General features: G+C 45.1%; 2 protein-coding genes across 5 annotated transcripts; both read left to right on the top strand.

Moving 5' to 3' along the window:
• Positions 1-1,802: 1,802 nt before the first annotated feature.
• Positions 1,803-9,521, top strand: LOC117417178 (mitochondrial ubiquitin ligase activator of nfkb 1-A). Of its 4 annotated transcripts, none has more exons than XM_034924730.2 (5): positions 1,803-2,081; positions 3,842-3,992; positions 5,616-5,697; positions 5,846-5,966; positions 6,330-9,521. In XM_034924730.2, the coding sequence occupies exons 2-5, from the start codon at positions 3,876-3,878 to the stop codon at positions 7,072-7,074; spliced, it is 1,065 nt and encodes a 354-aa protein (XP_034780621.2). In that variant the 5' UTR covers positions 1,803-2,081; positions 3,842-3,875; the 3' UTR covers positions 7,075-9,521. The 4 variants fall into 4 exon arrangements, with proteins under 4 accessions (XP_034780621.2, XP_034780620.2, XP_033885047.3 ...); XM_034924729.2 differs by having other exon boundaries at positions 1,804-2,081; positions 3,845-3,992; XM_034029156.3 differs by lacking the exon at positions 1,803-2,081 and adding an exon at positions 3,300-3,499 and having other exon boundaries at positions 3,845-3,992.
• Positions 9,522-13,947: 4,426 nt separating this feature from the next.
• camk2n1a (calcium/calmodulin-dependent protein kinase II inhibitor 1a) lies at positions 13,948-16,962 on the top strand. The gene is made up of 2 exons (XM_034029162.3): positions 13,948-14,451; positions 15,881-16,962. Exons 1-2 carry the CDS (start codon positions 14,286-14,288, stop codon positions 15,949-15,951), a joined length of 237 nt encoding a protein of 78 aa, XP_033885053.1. The 5' UTR covers positions 13,948-14,285; the 3' UTR covers positions 15,952-16,962.
• Positions 16,963-17,934: the final 972 nt, after the last annotated feature.

The raw sequence follows: 17,934 nt of genomic DNA, 5'->3' as shown, positions 1-17,934 counted from the left end.
CATCCCCGCAGTCTCTCTGAAGCAGTCCTGGAACAGGGTTCAGAGCATCCCCGCAGTCTCTCTGAAGCAGCCCTGGAACAGGGTTCAGAGCATCCCCGCAGTCTCTCTGAAGCAGCCCTGGAACAGGGTTCAGAGCATCCCCGCAGTCTCTCTGAAGCAGTCCTGGAACAGGGTTCAGAGCATCCCCGCAGTCTCTCTGAAGCAGTCCTGGAACAGGGTTCAGAGCATCCCCGCAGTCTCTCTGAAGCAGCCCTGGAACAGGGTTCAGAGCATCCCCGCAGTCTCTCTGAAGCAGCCCTGGAACAGGGTTCAGAGCATCCCCGCAGTCTCTCTGAAGCAGTCCTGGAACAGGGTTCAGAGCATCCCCGCAGTCTCTCTGAAGCAGTCCTGGAACAGGGTTCAGAGCATCCCCGCAGTCTCTCTGAAGCAGCCCTGGAACAGGGTTCAGAGCATCCCCGCAGTCTCTCTGAAGCAGCCCTGGAACAGGGTTCAGAGCATCCCCGCAGTCTCTCTGAAGCAGCCCTGGAAGAGGGTTCAGAGCATCCCCGCAGTCTCTCTGAAGCAGTCCTGGAACAGGGTTCAGAGCATCCCCGCAGTCTCTCTGAAGCAGCCCTGGAACAGGGTTCAGAGCATCCCCGCAGTCTCTCTGAAGCAGCCCTGGAACAGGGTTCAGAGCATCCCCGCAGTCTCTCTGAAGCAGTCCTGGAACAGGGTTCAGAGCATCCCCGCAGTCTCTCTGAAGCAGCCCTGGAACAGGGTTCAGAGCATCCCCGCAGTCTCTCTGAAGCAGCCCTGGAACAGGGTTCAGAGCATCCCCGCAGTCTCTCTGAAGCAGCCCTGGAACAGGGTTCAGAGCATCCCCGCAGTCTCTCTGAAGCAGCCCTGGAACAGGGTTCAGAGCATCCCCGCAGTCTCTCTGAAGCAGCCCTGGAACAGGGTTCAGAGCATCCCCGCAGTCTCTCTGAAGCAGCCCTGGAACAGGGTTCAGAGCATCCCCGCAGTCTCTCTGAAGCAGCCCTGGAACAGGGTTCAGCACAGGCTTGCAATGGAAAGAACTGCAGAGGAATGGAGCAACTTCAGACAGACACAGTGTCTGGCAAGCTTGCTAATATGTGCAGAGTTACAGCACATACAAATATAAAACAATGGCTTTACTGTCAGGGGGCAGGTTCTATATCTGATCTGTAACTGAAGTCCTTTTCCAATCCAATCACATGGATCTGGTGATGAATGTCTTGGTGCACGTGACACACTGCTAGAGTCTGTTTTGAGTACTCCCTGAACTGATTAGCTGTAAAGTAACCAGGGAGAGCCGGTGCAGGGCCAGAAAGTGGTACATCATCAGAATGTGGTACCAATGCCAAAACTTGACTTCTGTAGCATCAGAAAACAGTACGCTGTAGTGTTGTGACTGACTACTGCACAAATCACCACCAACAAGTCAAACTGTAGATCACCCACAACATTTTAGATGACCCACTTTGTTGTTCATCAGTTAAAGTCACATTACACCAGCAGAATTGTGAAAAAAAATATGTTCTTTCCTCTGTCACTTCAGACAATCCTCTGTCCTTCCTCGATTGTGCATCTTTTTTCTTCAGGTGGATTCTTAAAGAAATGCCGAATATCCATCGTTAAACTAGTGACACTGTCTGCATAATGTTCTCTTAAACTGACAAAAGTTTGACCGCGGTAAGCACTTTTTTCCTGCGTGCCCGCAGTAGGACTACAGTTCCCGTCGAGCACTGCATAGGAGGGAGGCAATGACGTCTGGGGCTTGTTGTCTGGACTGAATGAACTACGACTCCCAGATTGCAATATCATTATTATTTATTTCTTAGCCGACGCCCTTATCCAGGGCGACTTACAATTGTTACAAGATATCACATTATTTTTACATACAATTACCCATTTATACAGTTGGGTTTTAACTGGAGCAATCTAGGTAAAGTACCTTGCTCAAGTGTACAGCAACTGTGTCCCCCACCTGGGATTGAACCCACGACCCTCCGGGCAGGAGTCCAGAGCCCTCACCACTAGGAAGGATCTAATGACTGGTTCGGAGGAAGCTGTCGGGAAAGGTACAGGCTGACTTTTTTGATCAATTCCACCACACCTGTAGTTTTGGTGTTTAATTAATATAAAGGATTGTTTAACCCAGTAAAACAAAAGAAACCCCGACGCAGTGCAAAATAAACAGGGAAAGGGAAAGAGAAAGTGCCGGGAGCTGGCATGACACAGCCCAGGGAGCAGTGAAAGAGGTTGTTCTGTAGGGATTTTCCGTGTATTTAAATGAAGCGGAAGAAAAACATAGACTGCTAGGCATGCATTTATTATAATCGTAGGAAACTAATAATAATGAATATCAGAAACACAGTCAGCGCTGTGCGTACACAATCAGCAGAGGCAGGCAATGTTATATCTTTGGCTATAACAGATGTGTCATTGCTAGTACTTTACAAACTTCAACATGTTCAGGCAACGCTTTCGATCTTTGCAAAACAAGAGGATTCTGGATTTCAATGTGTTTGTCCTTTTAATGAGCTAGGATCTGTATCCTACTTCCGGAATAACGAGACTCCCATTGCTGTGCGCTTTCAGCCATACTCTTTATTTGTTGGTAGTTTATATGCCTCGGCACGCAACCTATACACTGTGGCTGATTTAGGCTCCACATAAAACCTGGAATGGATCAGACTGCTATACAATGGGAGTCTTAATGTCTTCCCTGTTTAACCAATGCTGTGCCCCTTACTGCAACAATTCATTGATTAAAAGAAAACAAAGTCCAAAATTTAAATAGGCAGTCATATTATTTGAAACGACCTGTGTACGAAGAGCAGCCCTGTCGCAGTCCGCTTTTATACTGAGGGCATTTAACTGAGGCTAAACCCCAAGCAGGGAGGGGTGTGCGTTCTACTGACACTGTACCGTGCTTTGGGACGTGTGTGCGTTCTACTGACACTGTACCATGCTTTGGGACGTGTGTGTGCTCTACTGACACTGTACCATGCTTTGGGACGTGTGTGCGTTCTACTGACACTGTACCGTGCTTTGGGACGTGTGTGCGTTCTACTGACACTGTACCATGCTTTGGGACGTGTGTGCGTTCTACTGACACTGTACCATGCTTTGGGACGTGTGTGTGTTCTACTGACACTGTACCATGCTTTGGGACGTGTGTGCGTTCTACTGACACTGTACCATGCTTTGGGACGTGTGTGCGTTCTACTGACACTGTACCATGCTTTGTTTGGTCTAAGCAGGCAGTAAAGCCTATAGGTGACAAGATCTCTGCTTGAAATCCCAGATCAGACACTGACTCATTGTGACCTTGTGTGAGAGAGTGTATCACTCACAGCGGTGACCTGCACGCGCCTTGCTGCTGTCTGTCTGTGTGAGGTTACCGTACACACAGAGAACAAAGCTATTCAAAATCAGAACACCGCAGAGCTTCTCTTCTTTGAGATGAGTGACCGATTGCATCACACAAGTGAAGGTACATTTCCCCTTGGTGGTGCAGAAATCATCTTAGCATATTTGCTAAGTTAGTACCTTGGGTATGCCATCCATAACTATAAAACACTTCATAGTGCTGAATTTAAAAAGACAAACACTGCTTTAGTGTTTCTGAAGTGATACCTTATAAGGTAACATTAGTGATGTTTCCAGACCCGGATTAGCGCTAGTCTATAACATTAGTGATGTTTCCAGACCCAGATTAGCGCTAGTCTGAGGTAACATTATCTAGTGCAGTAGTCGTGTCAGTCTGACTCTGTGCAGCCAGCCCTGTGTGTTCTAATTCAATTTAATTCCTGTTTTTTTCTTTCTTTCTTTTCAGCAGTGATAACATATTAAGCTGCAGATTTTGGAAGATGGACAGCATCCCCATTAGCTTGTTGGAGCTCACCTGTCTAGGCTCCAGCGTCGCGTTATCAGGACTCTTTTTCTACATTTACAAGAGGAAAAACAAAACTGTGGGCAAGCTAAAGGTAACGAAGCACTGTGGAGACGCCAGGGGCTAGCGAGCACAGTGCAGGGGCTAGCGAGCACAGTGCAGGGGCTAGCGAGCACAGTGCAGGGGCTAGCGGGCACAGTGCAGGGGCTAGCGGGCACAGTGCAGGGGCTAGCGGGCACAGTGCAGGGGCTAGCGAGCACAGTGCAGGGGCTAGCGAGCACTGTGCAGGGGCTAGCGAGCACAGTGCAGGGGCTAGCGGGCATAGTGCAGGGGCTAGCGGGCACAGTGCAGGGGCTAGCGGGCACAGTGCAGGGGCTAGCGGGCACTGTGCAGGGGCTAGCGGGCACAGTGCAGGGGGAATACTTCCATCCTGGTCTTTACAAGCAGCCACACAGAACTTAAAGAAGGGGACTCTGGGTGCTTTCTTAGATTTTCTGTGGATGTGGGCTGGTTTTGGGGGAAAGTGCTCCATCTCTAGATGGAATTCTGTCAACATGGCCTCTCCCAGGTCCATTCCTGTGAGTCGTACTTGATGACTTTTTCTCCTGTTGAACTGTAACTTGATTGAGTCCATTGGCACCTAACCCACAGAGCACAGGGGAGGCAATATATTTTGCCACTCGACTTTTTTTGCTCAGTGTGACCACGCTGTGATTCTATATTTTGTTATGGTTTTAAAATAAATAAATTAAACTGCCCCTACACGAACATTGGTTTGACCCACCACAGTCCCCTCAGCACTCTTTACAACAGCTAGCGTTAGACACTGGGCAGTTTGGATACTACAAAAAAATGAGTAATTAAATATAGGCTAGGAAATTGTTAGTTTGGTTTGTTTTATTCTCTATTAATTAAATTCTATTCAGACGGTGATTTATGTATTTTTACTGGGTTTGTGTTGCTGGGGGGCCATGAACGGGTTCAAGTTCAACAGCAGCTCTAAATAAAAGGTTACTGCTGTTAAGCGCTGGTAATAATCTGAAGCCGTGATATTGCAAAATAACAGAATCCTATTTTTACTTCAGAAATGTTTTTTTTTTTTTTTTTTTTATTAAAAACCAAAGTCATTGTATTTATCTTGCTCTTAATTGTATTATTACTTGTACTGTGATCCTTGAAATGTATTTGCTTACGATTGTAAGTCACCCTGGATAAGGGCGTCTGCTAAGAAATAAATAATAATAATAATAATAATAATAATAATAATAATAATAATAATAATAATACATACTGTACATTTTATAATGAAACATCTGCCCAGTTTTGTAGGTCTGTAATTTCTGAAAGCGTAACTTCACAACAGCAAGGTTTGTTTGGTTTCTTAGAGCTTCTTAATTTAAAAAAAAACAAATAAAACAAATAAACATTTGCTTCTCTTTGCTCAGCAGTTAGTCCTTCAGTCTCCCCCTACTGTTTAACAAAGTTAGAGGCCTATGATTGAGACACTAAATTCTTTGACCATTAAAACACAGAATTGTTGTGCTGCTTTTAGAATGAAACACTCACCGTAGATACCAAACTGACTTGTGTTACTGAATATGAAAGGGGGGGATTGGTTTTGCCCAGGAGTTTCAGTCAAAAGGATCACTGGCCACTGTCACCCATGGTTCCAGTAACCACGCGGTCGTTTACGTTCTGTTTTCGGTTTGTTTTCCAGGACGCCCCAAGGTTTGACGAGCAGCTGTCTGCCATCCTGAACGCCACGCCAGGGAAGTGTCTGCGGTACGTTATTATTGAAGGTAAATGCTAGCCTCGTTCTTGATATAGTTTGGTGCTCTGTCTGCACTGTGGACTGTCTACAGAGCCAGGCAGGGGTGCAGGTAGGGTGCAGGGCTCAGGGCTCAGGGCTCAGACAGGTGACTCACTCAGGTGTGCTCTTGTTCCCAGGGGCAGTGCAACCGCTCGGGGAGCCGCTCAGGAGCCAGTACCAGGAGAACTGCTTCGGAGTCATCCAGAAACTCATTCTGAAGGAACACAAGCTCGTGTGGAACAACATCGCCCGCAGCTGGTAGGAGACGGGAAGGGAGGGGGTCCCCTCAGCTGGTAGGAGACGGGGGGAGGGAGGGGGTCCCCTCAGCTTCACCCAGCTCTTATTCCCTGATTGGATGAAGAGAAGCAGCCAGGGTGCTTTACATAAGACCGTTAGTAAATGGTGGTGTCTACTTTAAAGTACCTAAACTGTTTCTACTTGATAGCAGAAACAGTTTTGTTTCTAAAATAAAAAGTTTTAAGTAGAGACACATCTGTTTGTGCAGAGGTCTTGTTTTAAGCAGCTCTCATTTTCTATCTAATCTCCCACACAGAAACACAGTGTACATCTATCTAATTCAACAACGGTGTTGACCTCACTCTCTCCCCTCCACCCCCACAGGATGGACAGTGAGAAGACCCTGCACCAGCGGGTGTACACGGTGCCCTTTGACCTGGTGACGGCCCATGCTGGTAGATCGGTCCGGGTCCTCAGCCCCCTGGAGGCATCCAGCCTGCACCTGGAGGTCGTGCATGAGAAGTTTCACCAGGCGATGCACGGCTTTAGCGAGATCATCGGGAACTACCTGAGTGGGGAGAAGCACAAGGGTGTGCTGGAGACTGAGGAGATGGTGAAGGTGGGGGCCATGCTGACTGGCGTGGGAGAGCTCATCCTGGACACAGACGGTGTGGTCAAGCTGCGGCCGCCCAGCGATGGCTCCGAGTACTTCCTGAGCCCCTCAGACTTCGAGAGCCTGCTGGGGGAGCAGGAGGGCCACGCCGGGGTCTGGCGGGTTCTGGCAGCGCTGTGCGGGCTGGCTGGGGCCGCGCTTCTGCTGGTGGTGGCATGGAGGCACTACAAGAGGCTGCGGGAGAAGCGAGAGAGAGAGGAGAGGCGCAGGGAGTTTGAGAGGATGAGTCTGGAAGGGCTGGGGGTCAGGCAGTCAGCAGGAGAGGAGGAAGAGGAGAGGGATGGAGAGATCACGGAGAACACCTGTGTGATCTGCATGTCCCGGCCCCGCGACTGCGTGCTCCTCAACTGCGGACATGTCTGCTGCTGCTTCAGATGCTACCAGGCACTGCCCTCCCCAAACTGCCCCATCTGCCGGAGCGCTGTGTCCAGGGTAGTGACCCTCTACCAGGCCTGACCCTGGTCTATGCACACACACTGTTTTTTATTAATGAATATTATTCATGAAGAGCCTTTTTTATCAATGTGAAGTGTGAGTTGTGTGGCTAAGGTCACTGGCAATGGGGTTGGATGCTGTATGAAGCTGCATCTTCATACCCTGGCTTAGGGGTTCAGCACGCTGTGGCGGAGCCCCTGCTCTGGGCTGTGAGATCAGAACTCTGCTCACAGCTCTGAAGATGGGGTCATTCCAATAGCTTTAACTGAAGCTTGTCTGTCACAGCATGTAGTTCAGAGTAGGGTTAAAGTAGCTGACATGCTTTTCAATGGCAAAGAGCAGTAATAATAAAACAACTGAAAGTGCCTTTTGACTTGGTGGAGCTGCAAGCCCACAGGACCGCGCAGCTCTGCAGCCCCACAGTGACATGCTATGTGCAGGAAGGAGAGCAGCAGTGACATTGTAACAGTTCATCCTGCAGTCTCAGCTCTGCAGTTTGGACAGCCCCACAGTGACATGCTGTGTGCACAGAGGAGAGCAGCAGTGACATTGTAACAGTTCATCCTGAAGTCTCAGCTCCAGCCCAGCGCCATACTGCGCAATAAACATTTTCTCACCAGATGTCACTGTGTTCAGGGGTTTCACTTCATGTCTTTACGAATAATTCAAACACAGGGAGTGGTATCTAGTCTATTTAAATGATTTCTATAGTTCTTAATTGTTTTTTTTTTCAAACTCTGCTGTAAAATAAAAGGTATCTTGAATGCGAGTGTGCTGCATTGTGGTTACCCTTCAGAGTAACACTCCATTGCTGTGCATTGGAAGCATTAATGTTTGCAGTCTGTGGGTTAGATTCCAGGAATCTTGTCAGCTGTCCACAAGGTGGCACTGGGGGATAGCTTCCAAACCATGTGGTTTATTGAGCGGCAGAGCAAGCCTGGCTGAGCCCTGCATGGATCTGTCTCACATGATCGTTACCATATTGTTTACCAGTTGAGGCCGTTAGTGGAGAGGACGTGGTGACAGCACTGTCTCGATAGTTTCAGCTGCACGCCAGCATCTCAAAGATACATTCTGACTCGTTGCTGAGTTTTTTTTTTATTGTTATTCAAAATTAATTGACAGTAGTGCTGTTCTTGGAAGTGGAGCGTATGCAGAATTCTGAGAAACCTCTTTTAAACATGACATGTTAAGATCTCAGCGAGTGACTGCAAATTACTGTAGACACCCAGCTAATATCTGAATCCCATTCCAGCGAGCGCGCTAGAGAATCGTAATCAACACTCAGGACTGCCTCACCAGCAGCTGGTATTATTCAGCACTGCAGGACAGATTCCCACTACACTCCTCTGCTACAGTGCAGGCGATGGGAAGCAGACAAGCTTTCACTGACCTGCTCGTTTGCTTGACCTGTTCTTTTATTTTTTTACTAAATAAAGGGCAATTTGCAGAGAACAATAAAGTCACTAATCAGGACTTTCAATGGCATTCTAATGATGTTCCAGCCATCATTATTCTGATAGTCATAGTGTAAGTAAGGAATGTCTGGCAGTCAGTTATTGGGCTGATCACAATACAACACGCACAAAACAACAAGGACCCAAAGGAGCAATAAAAACGAAGGGGGGGACGACAGACCGATCCAGTCAGCTGGCTAGCAGGCCTGGCGGAGCACGCCAAAACAGGAGAGCCATGGAAGACAACACAGCAGCTCTGCAGCTTTTGTTCCCAAAAGGAGAACTGGAAATGCTGCTACAAAATAAACGACGACTCCTAGTTGTTATGGCTTTGTTTTAATTGGAGGTGTTACTGCATATGCAGGGTTGTATTGTTCTCACTACAGTGTCCGTTTAGTTTAGTTTGTTTTGTTTTGTTTCATGTGATTGAATTCTAATGTTGTGATAACATTACAACAGTGTTTCCCTTACTGCACTGTAAAGAAAGCCTTGTAAGGAGCTTTGTGAAGTCAGTGTTAAGTTACATGCGCCCGCATGCAGCCCTGAAGTAATGCAACATTAACAGGGGGTTTTGTCATAATAAACCGGGCTCTTTGATTACTTGTCGTACAGTCTCTGAAACTCTCAATTAAGGAGCTCTGTCTCACAGGTTGACCCGTGACTCTCTCAGAATAGCAGAGAGAGCTCCCGTTGACTATCCTAACCTCAGATACGTGTCCAGTGGAAAATGACCACCGTGAGGTCAGCTGTTGGTTGTTTATAGTTGAAGGTGCACATCCAGGTCAAGAGAGTGACCTAATGCTTGCCGTGTCGTCCAGTAGGACACCCTAATAAATATATGCCACATTCCAGTTCATCAAACTGGCTGAGTGCTCTGCAAGGTGCCTGTCAAAGTCATGCAGTATAAAGTGACTGGGTCCATCTGGCAACCAGGCTGTTTTCAGTGTAAAACATTAGTTAAAAACATATTAAACAACAGATCTTTTTATTAGTTTATGAAGAAGTTACATCGCCTAAGCATGTTTAAAAGAGTACATGTCATGGTAATACTGAGTGTAAGAATTACATTATTGACCTCTTTAAACTAGGAAAGACCAAAACGCTTGTCATCTATATATATATATAGTGTGTGTGCGTCAGTGTGCGTGCGTGTCTGTCTATCAGTGTCTGTGTCAGTGTGTGTGTGTCTGTATGTATAAGTGTTTGTGTCAGTGTGTGTCTATCACTGTGTTTGTGTGTCTGTATCAGTGTGGCTGTGTCAGTCTCTGTCAGTGCGTGTGTCTCTGTATCAGTGTGTGTCTGTGTGTGTGCGTCCCTCTTTCCTCTTGCTGCAGGGACAGATGTTATGAATGGATTATCAATATGTTCCCACACGTCACCATACTGTATGTTCTTCGTTCTGTTTATTGAGGATTTGAAGATGGATACTCCCGCAATAGCTTTCTGATTGATGACATTTAAATGTACGCTTGTCCCTGTCCTCACTTCTGTTTTTTATATTTTATTATACTGGTATAAGAGATATTAGAATATTATATAATGCTTCTATAAGCAGGCCGTGTCTCAGTTATTATAATTCCAGAGGTCATCGGGCATCGACTGTATTCCAGATGGGAGCGCAATGGGGACTAGATCAATATGAGAAACTGTCACGAAGGTCAAAGCATGCTAAATTCAAGCCACTGCAGCTAGGTGTGTGGTCTGGAGGGTCAACAGAACTACGTGGACCCACTTCTGCAGGTCACTTCACTGTACCGAAATTAGAACTAGGTGGACCCACTTCTGCAGGTCACTTCACTGTACCGAAATTAGAACTAGGTGGACCCACTTCTGCAGGTCACTTCACTGTACCGAAATTAGAACTAGGTGGACCCGCTTCTCCAGGTCACTTCACGGAGGCTGTGTGGTCCAGTGGTTAAAAAAAGGGACTGTAACCAGGAGGTCCCCGGTTCAAATCCCACCTCAGCCACTGACTCATTGTGTGTCACTTAACCTCCTTGTGTCTTTCGGGTGAGATGTAGTTGTAAGTGACTCTGCAGCTGATGCATAGTTCACTCACCCTGGTCTCTGTAAGTCGCCTTGGATTAAAGGCGTCTGCTAATTAAACAAATAATAATAATAATACAAAAATGAGCTTCACCGTTATCTGCGTCAGTGTTAAAAGAGCCATTTTGAAAAGAGCTTTGAAACAGACTTTAAAGTTATAATTGTAAAAGCTGTCAGGATGTTGACACTGGAAATGAAAATGAAAATCACGTGGGGATGAGTAACGCTGTATTTTTCAGAACCCCGCTACTTACTCTTTAAGTGAAGTCAAGAATAGAATCCAAGGCCACCCAAGCAGCAGTGTAGGAAATCATTAGCGATCTGATATACTCGCATGTGCTGTGTGCTCATGTCGCTCCTTACATATCCCTGCCTCATCTCTTCGGTATTGTGTCAACCACGTCAGGGTATAATCAATGCGCTGAGCGGCATTATGTTACCTTTCTTAGGGATGACATGTATACAGTGACACACACTAATCACTCGATTATAACTTTAGTTTTAGACTCACCCTGGAGAGTTAAAGAATAATAATACAAAAACCAGACGCAGCGTGTATGGAGAGCACACAGACATATTATTGTGCTATTTGACTAACAATGTCGTTACGTTTGGAACGCCTTTTGTTTTGGCTGCTCTCTCTCCCTCTCCTCTCTCTCCCCCTCTCTATTCCTCTCCTCTCGCTCACTCTCCATCTCTATCCCTCTCCCCTCTCTCTCCCTCTCTCTCTTTCTCCTCTCTCCTCTCCCTCACTCTCTCGCTCTCTCTCCCGCTCCTCTCTCTCCCTCTCTATCCCTCTCCTCTCTCTCGCTCTCTCTCCCTCTCTCCTCTTTCTCCCTCTCTCGCTCACTCTCTCCCCCCTCTCTCTCCCTCTCTCTTTCTTCTCTCTCCTCTCCTCTCTTACTCTCTCCCTCTCTTTCCCTCTCTATCCCTCTCCCTCTCTCGCTCTCTCTCCCTCTTTCTCCTCTCTCCTCTCTCTCTCCCTCTCCTCTCTCTCCCCCCTCTCTATCTCTCTCCTCTCTCAGTAGAAGGGTGACAGATATCATAGGGAGATTACAGGCAGAGTTTTGAAGCGCTGTCCGTGGTCCTGAATAATCATTCCGGTAATTGGTGCAGAGGGGCGCCAGTAGGAGGACACGATCAGGTGGACGCGTTCGAGCGAAAAAAATCGTCAAATGCCGAAAGAAAAACCCCAGCCAAACCTCAGAGGATTAAGGTTGTAATGCCAAACCATCTATCCCCGTCCTCCCCGACGTTCATTGTATATAAAGCAGCATATACAGAACTAGATGCTCCCCAGCCCTTTTTCTGGAACCATTATTCTGTTTTAGGTTCTATAAAGAACCATTGTTATTGTCATTTATTCCAATGTAGTTGAAACCATATCGTCCAATGCAATGTACCGCCTATAGCTCATTAAGGAGTTTAGAAATGAAAAGCTCTTCAGGTGATTTATAAATGAATAGCGGATATAAGACACTACGCCGTTCTTCCTTGTGCTTATTTAGTATTAAGTGCAAATGGACACAACGAATGTACACAATAGTCCACAATTCCAACTACCCTTTGTTCTCTTACTGTATTTCAGAAACACAACGATGCACTGGTTTTGTGTGTGTCTGAAATACCCATTTCTGCAAAGCCAAGCGACGCATTCTTTATGACAGCGTTTTTCCTTCGCATTCTGACAACAGATTGCTGGAATATTATAACATTTTCAAACAGAAAGCAGCGGTGTTAACATGCCCGTCCAATGAATGTTTCGCAGTGGTTACATACAGCACTGCATTGTAAGGCACATCCTAGCCTGAGCCCATGCATTTGTAATGCCGGCTAAATTGCCCATAATTTATTACCTGCAGATATAGCTTAATTACTCATTAATCAAACAATCGGGCTGCAGATGCGGCGCTGCTGTTAACGCACAATCGGTAAGCGTGCGCTGCAGGGACAGCCGTCAGACCCGAACACAATACTGCGTGAGATCATTAAGACTCTATTGACGTGCAGATCCGGCGTCCTCCCATACAGAGGCACTCTGCTGAGATAAATCATCCCTACTGGAAAGTGCTCCCAATACAAAATACACTGTGCACTTTCCATGAGTGTGTGCTCTCTCTCTCTCCCTCCCTCTGTCTCTGTTTGTATTGCAGCATGTCCGTGTTATTGTCCATGGATTTGCATCGTATGCTGATAAAGAGATACACAGATATGCGGGTGACGTACAGGGATTAAGAGAACGCTTTGGAAACACCTGCCATAACATAACCCGACCTCTCGTGGAACACCAGTACCTACCCAGGACCCAGAAACACCTACCAACCGAGCGCCCACTACAGCACTCGGTTGGACCACCTGTCTTGCCAGTGGTGACTGAACGTGATACCCATCTGTTATGACAGAGACTGCTAGTCCACTCGCACGCGTGTGGTGAAAGTTATTATCGCATGCTGAACCCTGCAATGTGAAGAAACACAAAGAATATACACACGGGCTATTAACTGACAGGGAAATGAGCTTTTCCCCCAGGAGCCGGGGTTTTGGTTATGATACCACAGTGTCATTGTGACAATGGTAACCAGTGCAAAGATGTTACAGCACGTCTGGTCTCTTATTAACTCGAGTGCAGGGATTGCGTGATTGATCACATTCAAAGGAAGAATACCCAACCCTTACCAGGAGCGCTCAGTGTGCACCGCATGCAGCGTGTGCAGCCCCGCACAGGAGCTTCGTTCTGTGGCTGCTGCTGTTCAAATTCAACGTGATTCATCTGAAACCCGCAGAAGTAGAAAGCGAGGCCCTTGCTAAGCAGCATGGGTTTCAATCCCTGCGTTAATTTACACTGGTTAAAAACACACTGACCGATTCGACTAGTCGAGGGTACTGTAGGGTTAATGTCCAGTCACTGTGAGCGGTAATAGCGCTTCAGTTTTTAAACGTCAGAATGCAGCAGAATGTTTGATGTAACGCATCGGCGCTAAATAATTGTAAAGAAAATAAACAACAAACTGCATCTATTTGTAATAGGTCTACAGTCCCCATTAAAAAGTAAATATAAACCAGAAGTGTAAAATAATCATGGCACTAGGACGAATAAATAATAATAATAATAATAATAATAATAATAATAATAATAATAATAATAATAATTATTGCAGGAATTGGAGTGTAAATTGCTTCTTGTTATTTTGCTGCAGTTCTTATTACTATTCCTATCTCGCCTGTTGATGTCACTCGATTAACTACTTTCCTATCCTACGGACTCCCCCGCCCCACTCCCCCCTCCCCCCACACACCCAAACATCCCCCCCCCCCCCCCCCCCCCCCCACACCCACCTCTCCCCCTCTCATTGTAACCCGGATGGATGACTTCACTGTTCCGCCTGGGTTTCCTTTATGATCCCGGGGTCTCCCACCTTTCTCATCAGACCTCTCCGAGAAGATATCTCGAGCGCACACGCGAACACTCCACTCTGTCTTTGCAAGAGATTCACAGCAGCAGCAGCAGCAGCAAGAGCGGCGGCGGTGACAGTAACCTGAGAGGGCACGGCATCCCATACTGCAACCAGACACTGCACTGAGTCTTCACAGGCGACAACGAGAAGAGGAGGACTCTTTTACAGCAGTTTTGGAGGACTGCAGAAGAAAGTACAATTTAGCGTCGCTAATCCGCCTCGCAAAACAAGATTTGTATTTCTCTGTCCGGCTGTCCAAACTTGTAGTGCCATAATGTCTGAGATCATGCCATACAGCGAGGGGAAGATGGCTGGCTACGGAACTGATAGTGAAAGTCAGATTTCTTTCAGCTGTCGACTGCAAGACACCAACACCTTCTTCGGGGGGTCGCAGCCCAAGAGACCACCTAAGCTGGGACAGATCGGCAGAGCCAAGCGAGGTAAGCGATTAGACATAATATGATGATGTTAAATAGATGCTGTCGATCAAATATTGATACAGTGCAGCTCAAAAGGCACCCGTTTAATTATTATTATTATTATTATTATTATTATTATTATTATTATTATTATTATTATTATTATTATTATTATTACTGCTATCTTTGATCAAGCTGCATGCCATCACATTATTTATGTATTTTTTTTCTAACTACGAAGGAATAATAAAAAAAATCCCAATAAAATGAATCGATGAATGATAGAATCGGATCTTTGCGAGTCAGCTCACCCTGCAGACGATATGTTTCTGTGAGAATACCGGGCACGCAGCCTATAGGAGTATAAAAAAATACTATTGTATTTAAAACAACAGCAGGCTGCCCTGAAAACAATAGGCGAATTGCAAAATGAATCACCCAGATTAATTATGTCGGGTATATTATGGATAATTTCACCGCGGGTTTTCCGCTTGTTTATCAGTTGCGCAAAGGCAGTCTCATCAGTAGGGGCTTGTTTAAGCAGTAATGCATGAAAGCTAATCATTTCACAGCTATCCTACTGGTGCAGTGCAATAAAGATGCGTATTTGTATTAGTCCGTCGATTTGCAAGAAAAGCTTTTATATTTAAACAAGCTGAAAGCACTTTTAAAAAGTTACTACAAATTACCCGATTCTTATGTAGATGCATCAATATGCGCACGGAATTTTTGTTGGTTTGTTATTCTAAAGGGTTAATAAATCAAACATGTTTCATTCCACTTCAGGCGGGTTTGATGACTGTTGAACAGACCTAGTCAATGACAACATGAAGCTATCCCGTAGCTATCCGGTCTTCAGAGCAACAGCGTGTCGCCGAAGTGAAGCGAAGCGCAGCACTGACTTGTTACCTGGGGATTCGCGTGCAGTTATTCAAACCCGCAAAGGGATAATAATAATAATAATAATAATAATAATAATAATAATAATAATAATAATAATAATAATAATAATAATTAAAACCAGTTGCCTGTTGAAATCGCCACCGTTTCGAGAGCTCTACTGGCATGTAATCAAGTCCAGCGCTTCTTCAGGGTCTTAATGAAACCAAACACGAATCTGCTCTTGACAGTGGCGATTGTGCATTCCTAAAGAAAGGATCGCCGCATTGCTTCATTCTATTGGACAGTGATTTGAATGGTATCATTCTCATGCCTGCACTTCCTAAGAAACTCATACACACAAACAGCCCTGTCGAAGCGATCTATTAAAGCAAAGTACACATACAAGTACTCTCCCTTCCAGGCACACGTAAATAAGGATTCAAGCTGATCATCGCGGCAGTTCCAATGCTATTATTCATTCTGAAATGCAATGATGAGCTCCATGTGAAGCTGCATAACCGAATCGAAATCATTGTGTTTGTGTTTTTGTCTCCGCTCCTCTCCGCAGTGGTTATTGAAGATGACAGAATAGACGACGTGCTGAAGGGAATGACAGACAAGTCTTCGCCCGGCGTGTAAACGACACAAACTGACAACACGTTTTTTTTTTCCTAACCGATTTGAAAGCACTTTTGGCTGTGCATGTGTTCGTGGATTGTAAACAGAAAGAGAAACAAAGAAGAAAAAGAAAGGCGGATGAAAGATGAAAACAAGAGGAAAGAAGAGCGAAAGCGAAAGAGGGGTTGTTGTGGTTGCTGGCAAATCTCCAAACCAACACTGATTTCTTCAAACCAGCACTGCTCAGAAACAATGATGGGGTGTCTGACCGGAGCGGCTCCGTCTTTCCGCCTCAGCCGATGTGTTGCGATGGATGGACTTGCCATTTCAGAACCACCATTTTTTTCTTCCGAGATGAGCTGTAAAAAAATAAATAAAATGAATGAACTGGAAGTTGAAACCATTGTAAGCACCATTCCATAGCTGTACAGTTCACGAGCTTCAAGTTAATTTCAATACATGCATAACTAAGGTTAATCAAAAGCAAAGCCGCTTTCAAAGAGAGCTGTCCATTTCAGCACCAGCCGAATCCGAATGCATTCCAAACAGAGAGCGGCATTTCTATCACGCACGGGCAGGTCAGACGCACGTCCAGTTCAGATCTTGAGCGTTTTGTTAAGACCTGTATGTACCCTTTGAGAAAGCACGCAGAGACTGTGTATTACTATGGAGCTGCCCCGTCGAGTAAATAACAATGCTATTGAAAAATAATTGATTAAAGGAGTCCAATGTATACTTCATGTATTTATTTATTTAGCAGTCGTCTTTCCAGCAACATATTTTACTGAACGTCAGTAAGGATTACTGTTGTTTTTGTTATAAGATGAAATCCGATGTACAGAACTGAATTTATTATTCAGATTTTTTTCACGTTCCACCATCATAAACACCAGTAAAGCCCCGCTCTGTCCGAAATAAAGAACTATAGGAAGATTTGTTTAAGCAAAACGCCAGCAGGGATTGTATAAAATGAATCATTAAAAAAGACAAAGAAAAAACAGATTTTGCAAAAAAAAAAAAAAAAAAAAGAAAGTTGGCCATGCCCCCCCCGCCCCCAATCTCTTACATGAATTTCCGATCCTGGTGTCGACTTAGGTGCCAATATTCACACCCCCGGCACGCTTCTTTTTAACAAAACTCATGTTTGTATTTTTATATATTAATATTTAAAAAGTAAAATGATATGCTAGTCTAAGTCTTATAATCAATTCATCAGCAGACTATTGTATTTGTGGTCAGGATGTCGCGTCCGTCAGATATACAGTAGTAATGGATACTCGTTGTTGTCGTTGAATTCATTCTATATCAGTATTGGAAATGTGAAAACAGACTTTTTGAATGTGTTTCGGTTTTTGCACACATCAATGTGAAACTATTATTAATAACTCTTATACTGTGATTTGAGTTTTGTTGATGGATTTGTTTGTTGAAATGGCAGATCAAACTGCACTGTTTACGAGTGTGATTGAATAACTCGCTGGCATCTGACACATTCTGTGGACATTTAAAAGCTGTTGTTTTTTTTAATTTGATTTCTTTTGTACAATGCTTTTGAAGAAAATAAATACAGAAATAAAAAAAATGCATAAATAAATATACAATGGTTTGTTGTGCATGAAACCTTAATATTTTCAAAAATAAAACATAATTCTATGACTATAATGAAGCAAAAAATAATGTCATGACATTCTGAGAATGATTCATTGTAAATTACAATGCCATTTTCACTGTAATTGGTGAATTAATAAATGGTGAAAGAATATTTCGAGGGCTGTATTTATTTTGCAAACATTATATTGCTGTATATCCCATTACAAGGTGAGTCTGGGGTGGGTGGGTGGTCGGTGATGTGTGTGTGTGTGGGTGTGGGGGTGTGGGGGGGTGTGTGTGGAGGGGGGGAGGGTATCTTGGCTCTATTTAAATCCTATAAACAATGACCATGTTAAAGCATCCCCAATCGTCGAGGCCCGCCAGGACCAGCATACACGGCAAGAGTAAATAACA

Source organism: Acipenser ruthenus, chromosome 12 (genome assembly GCF_902713425.1).
Source record: "Acipenser ruthenus chromosome 12, fAciRut3.2 maternal haplotype, whole genome shotgun sequence".
NCBI classification, from domain to species: Eukaryota; Metazoa; Chordata; class Actinopteri; order Acipenseriformes; family Acipenseridae; genus Acipenser; species Acipenser ruthenus.
This window is presented reverse-complemented; position numbering and strand designations above follow the sequence as displayed.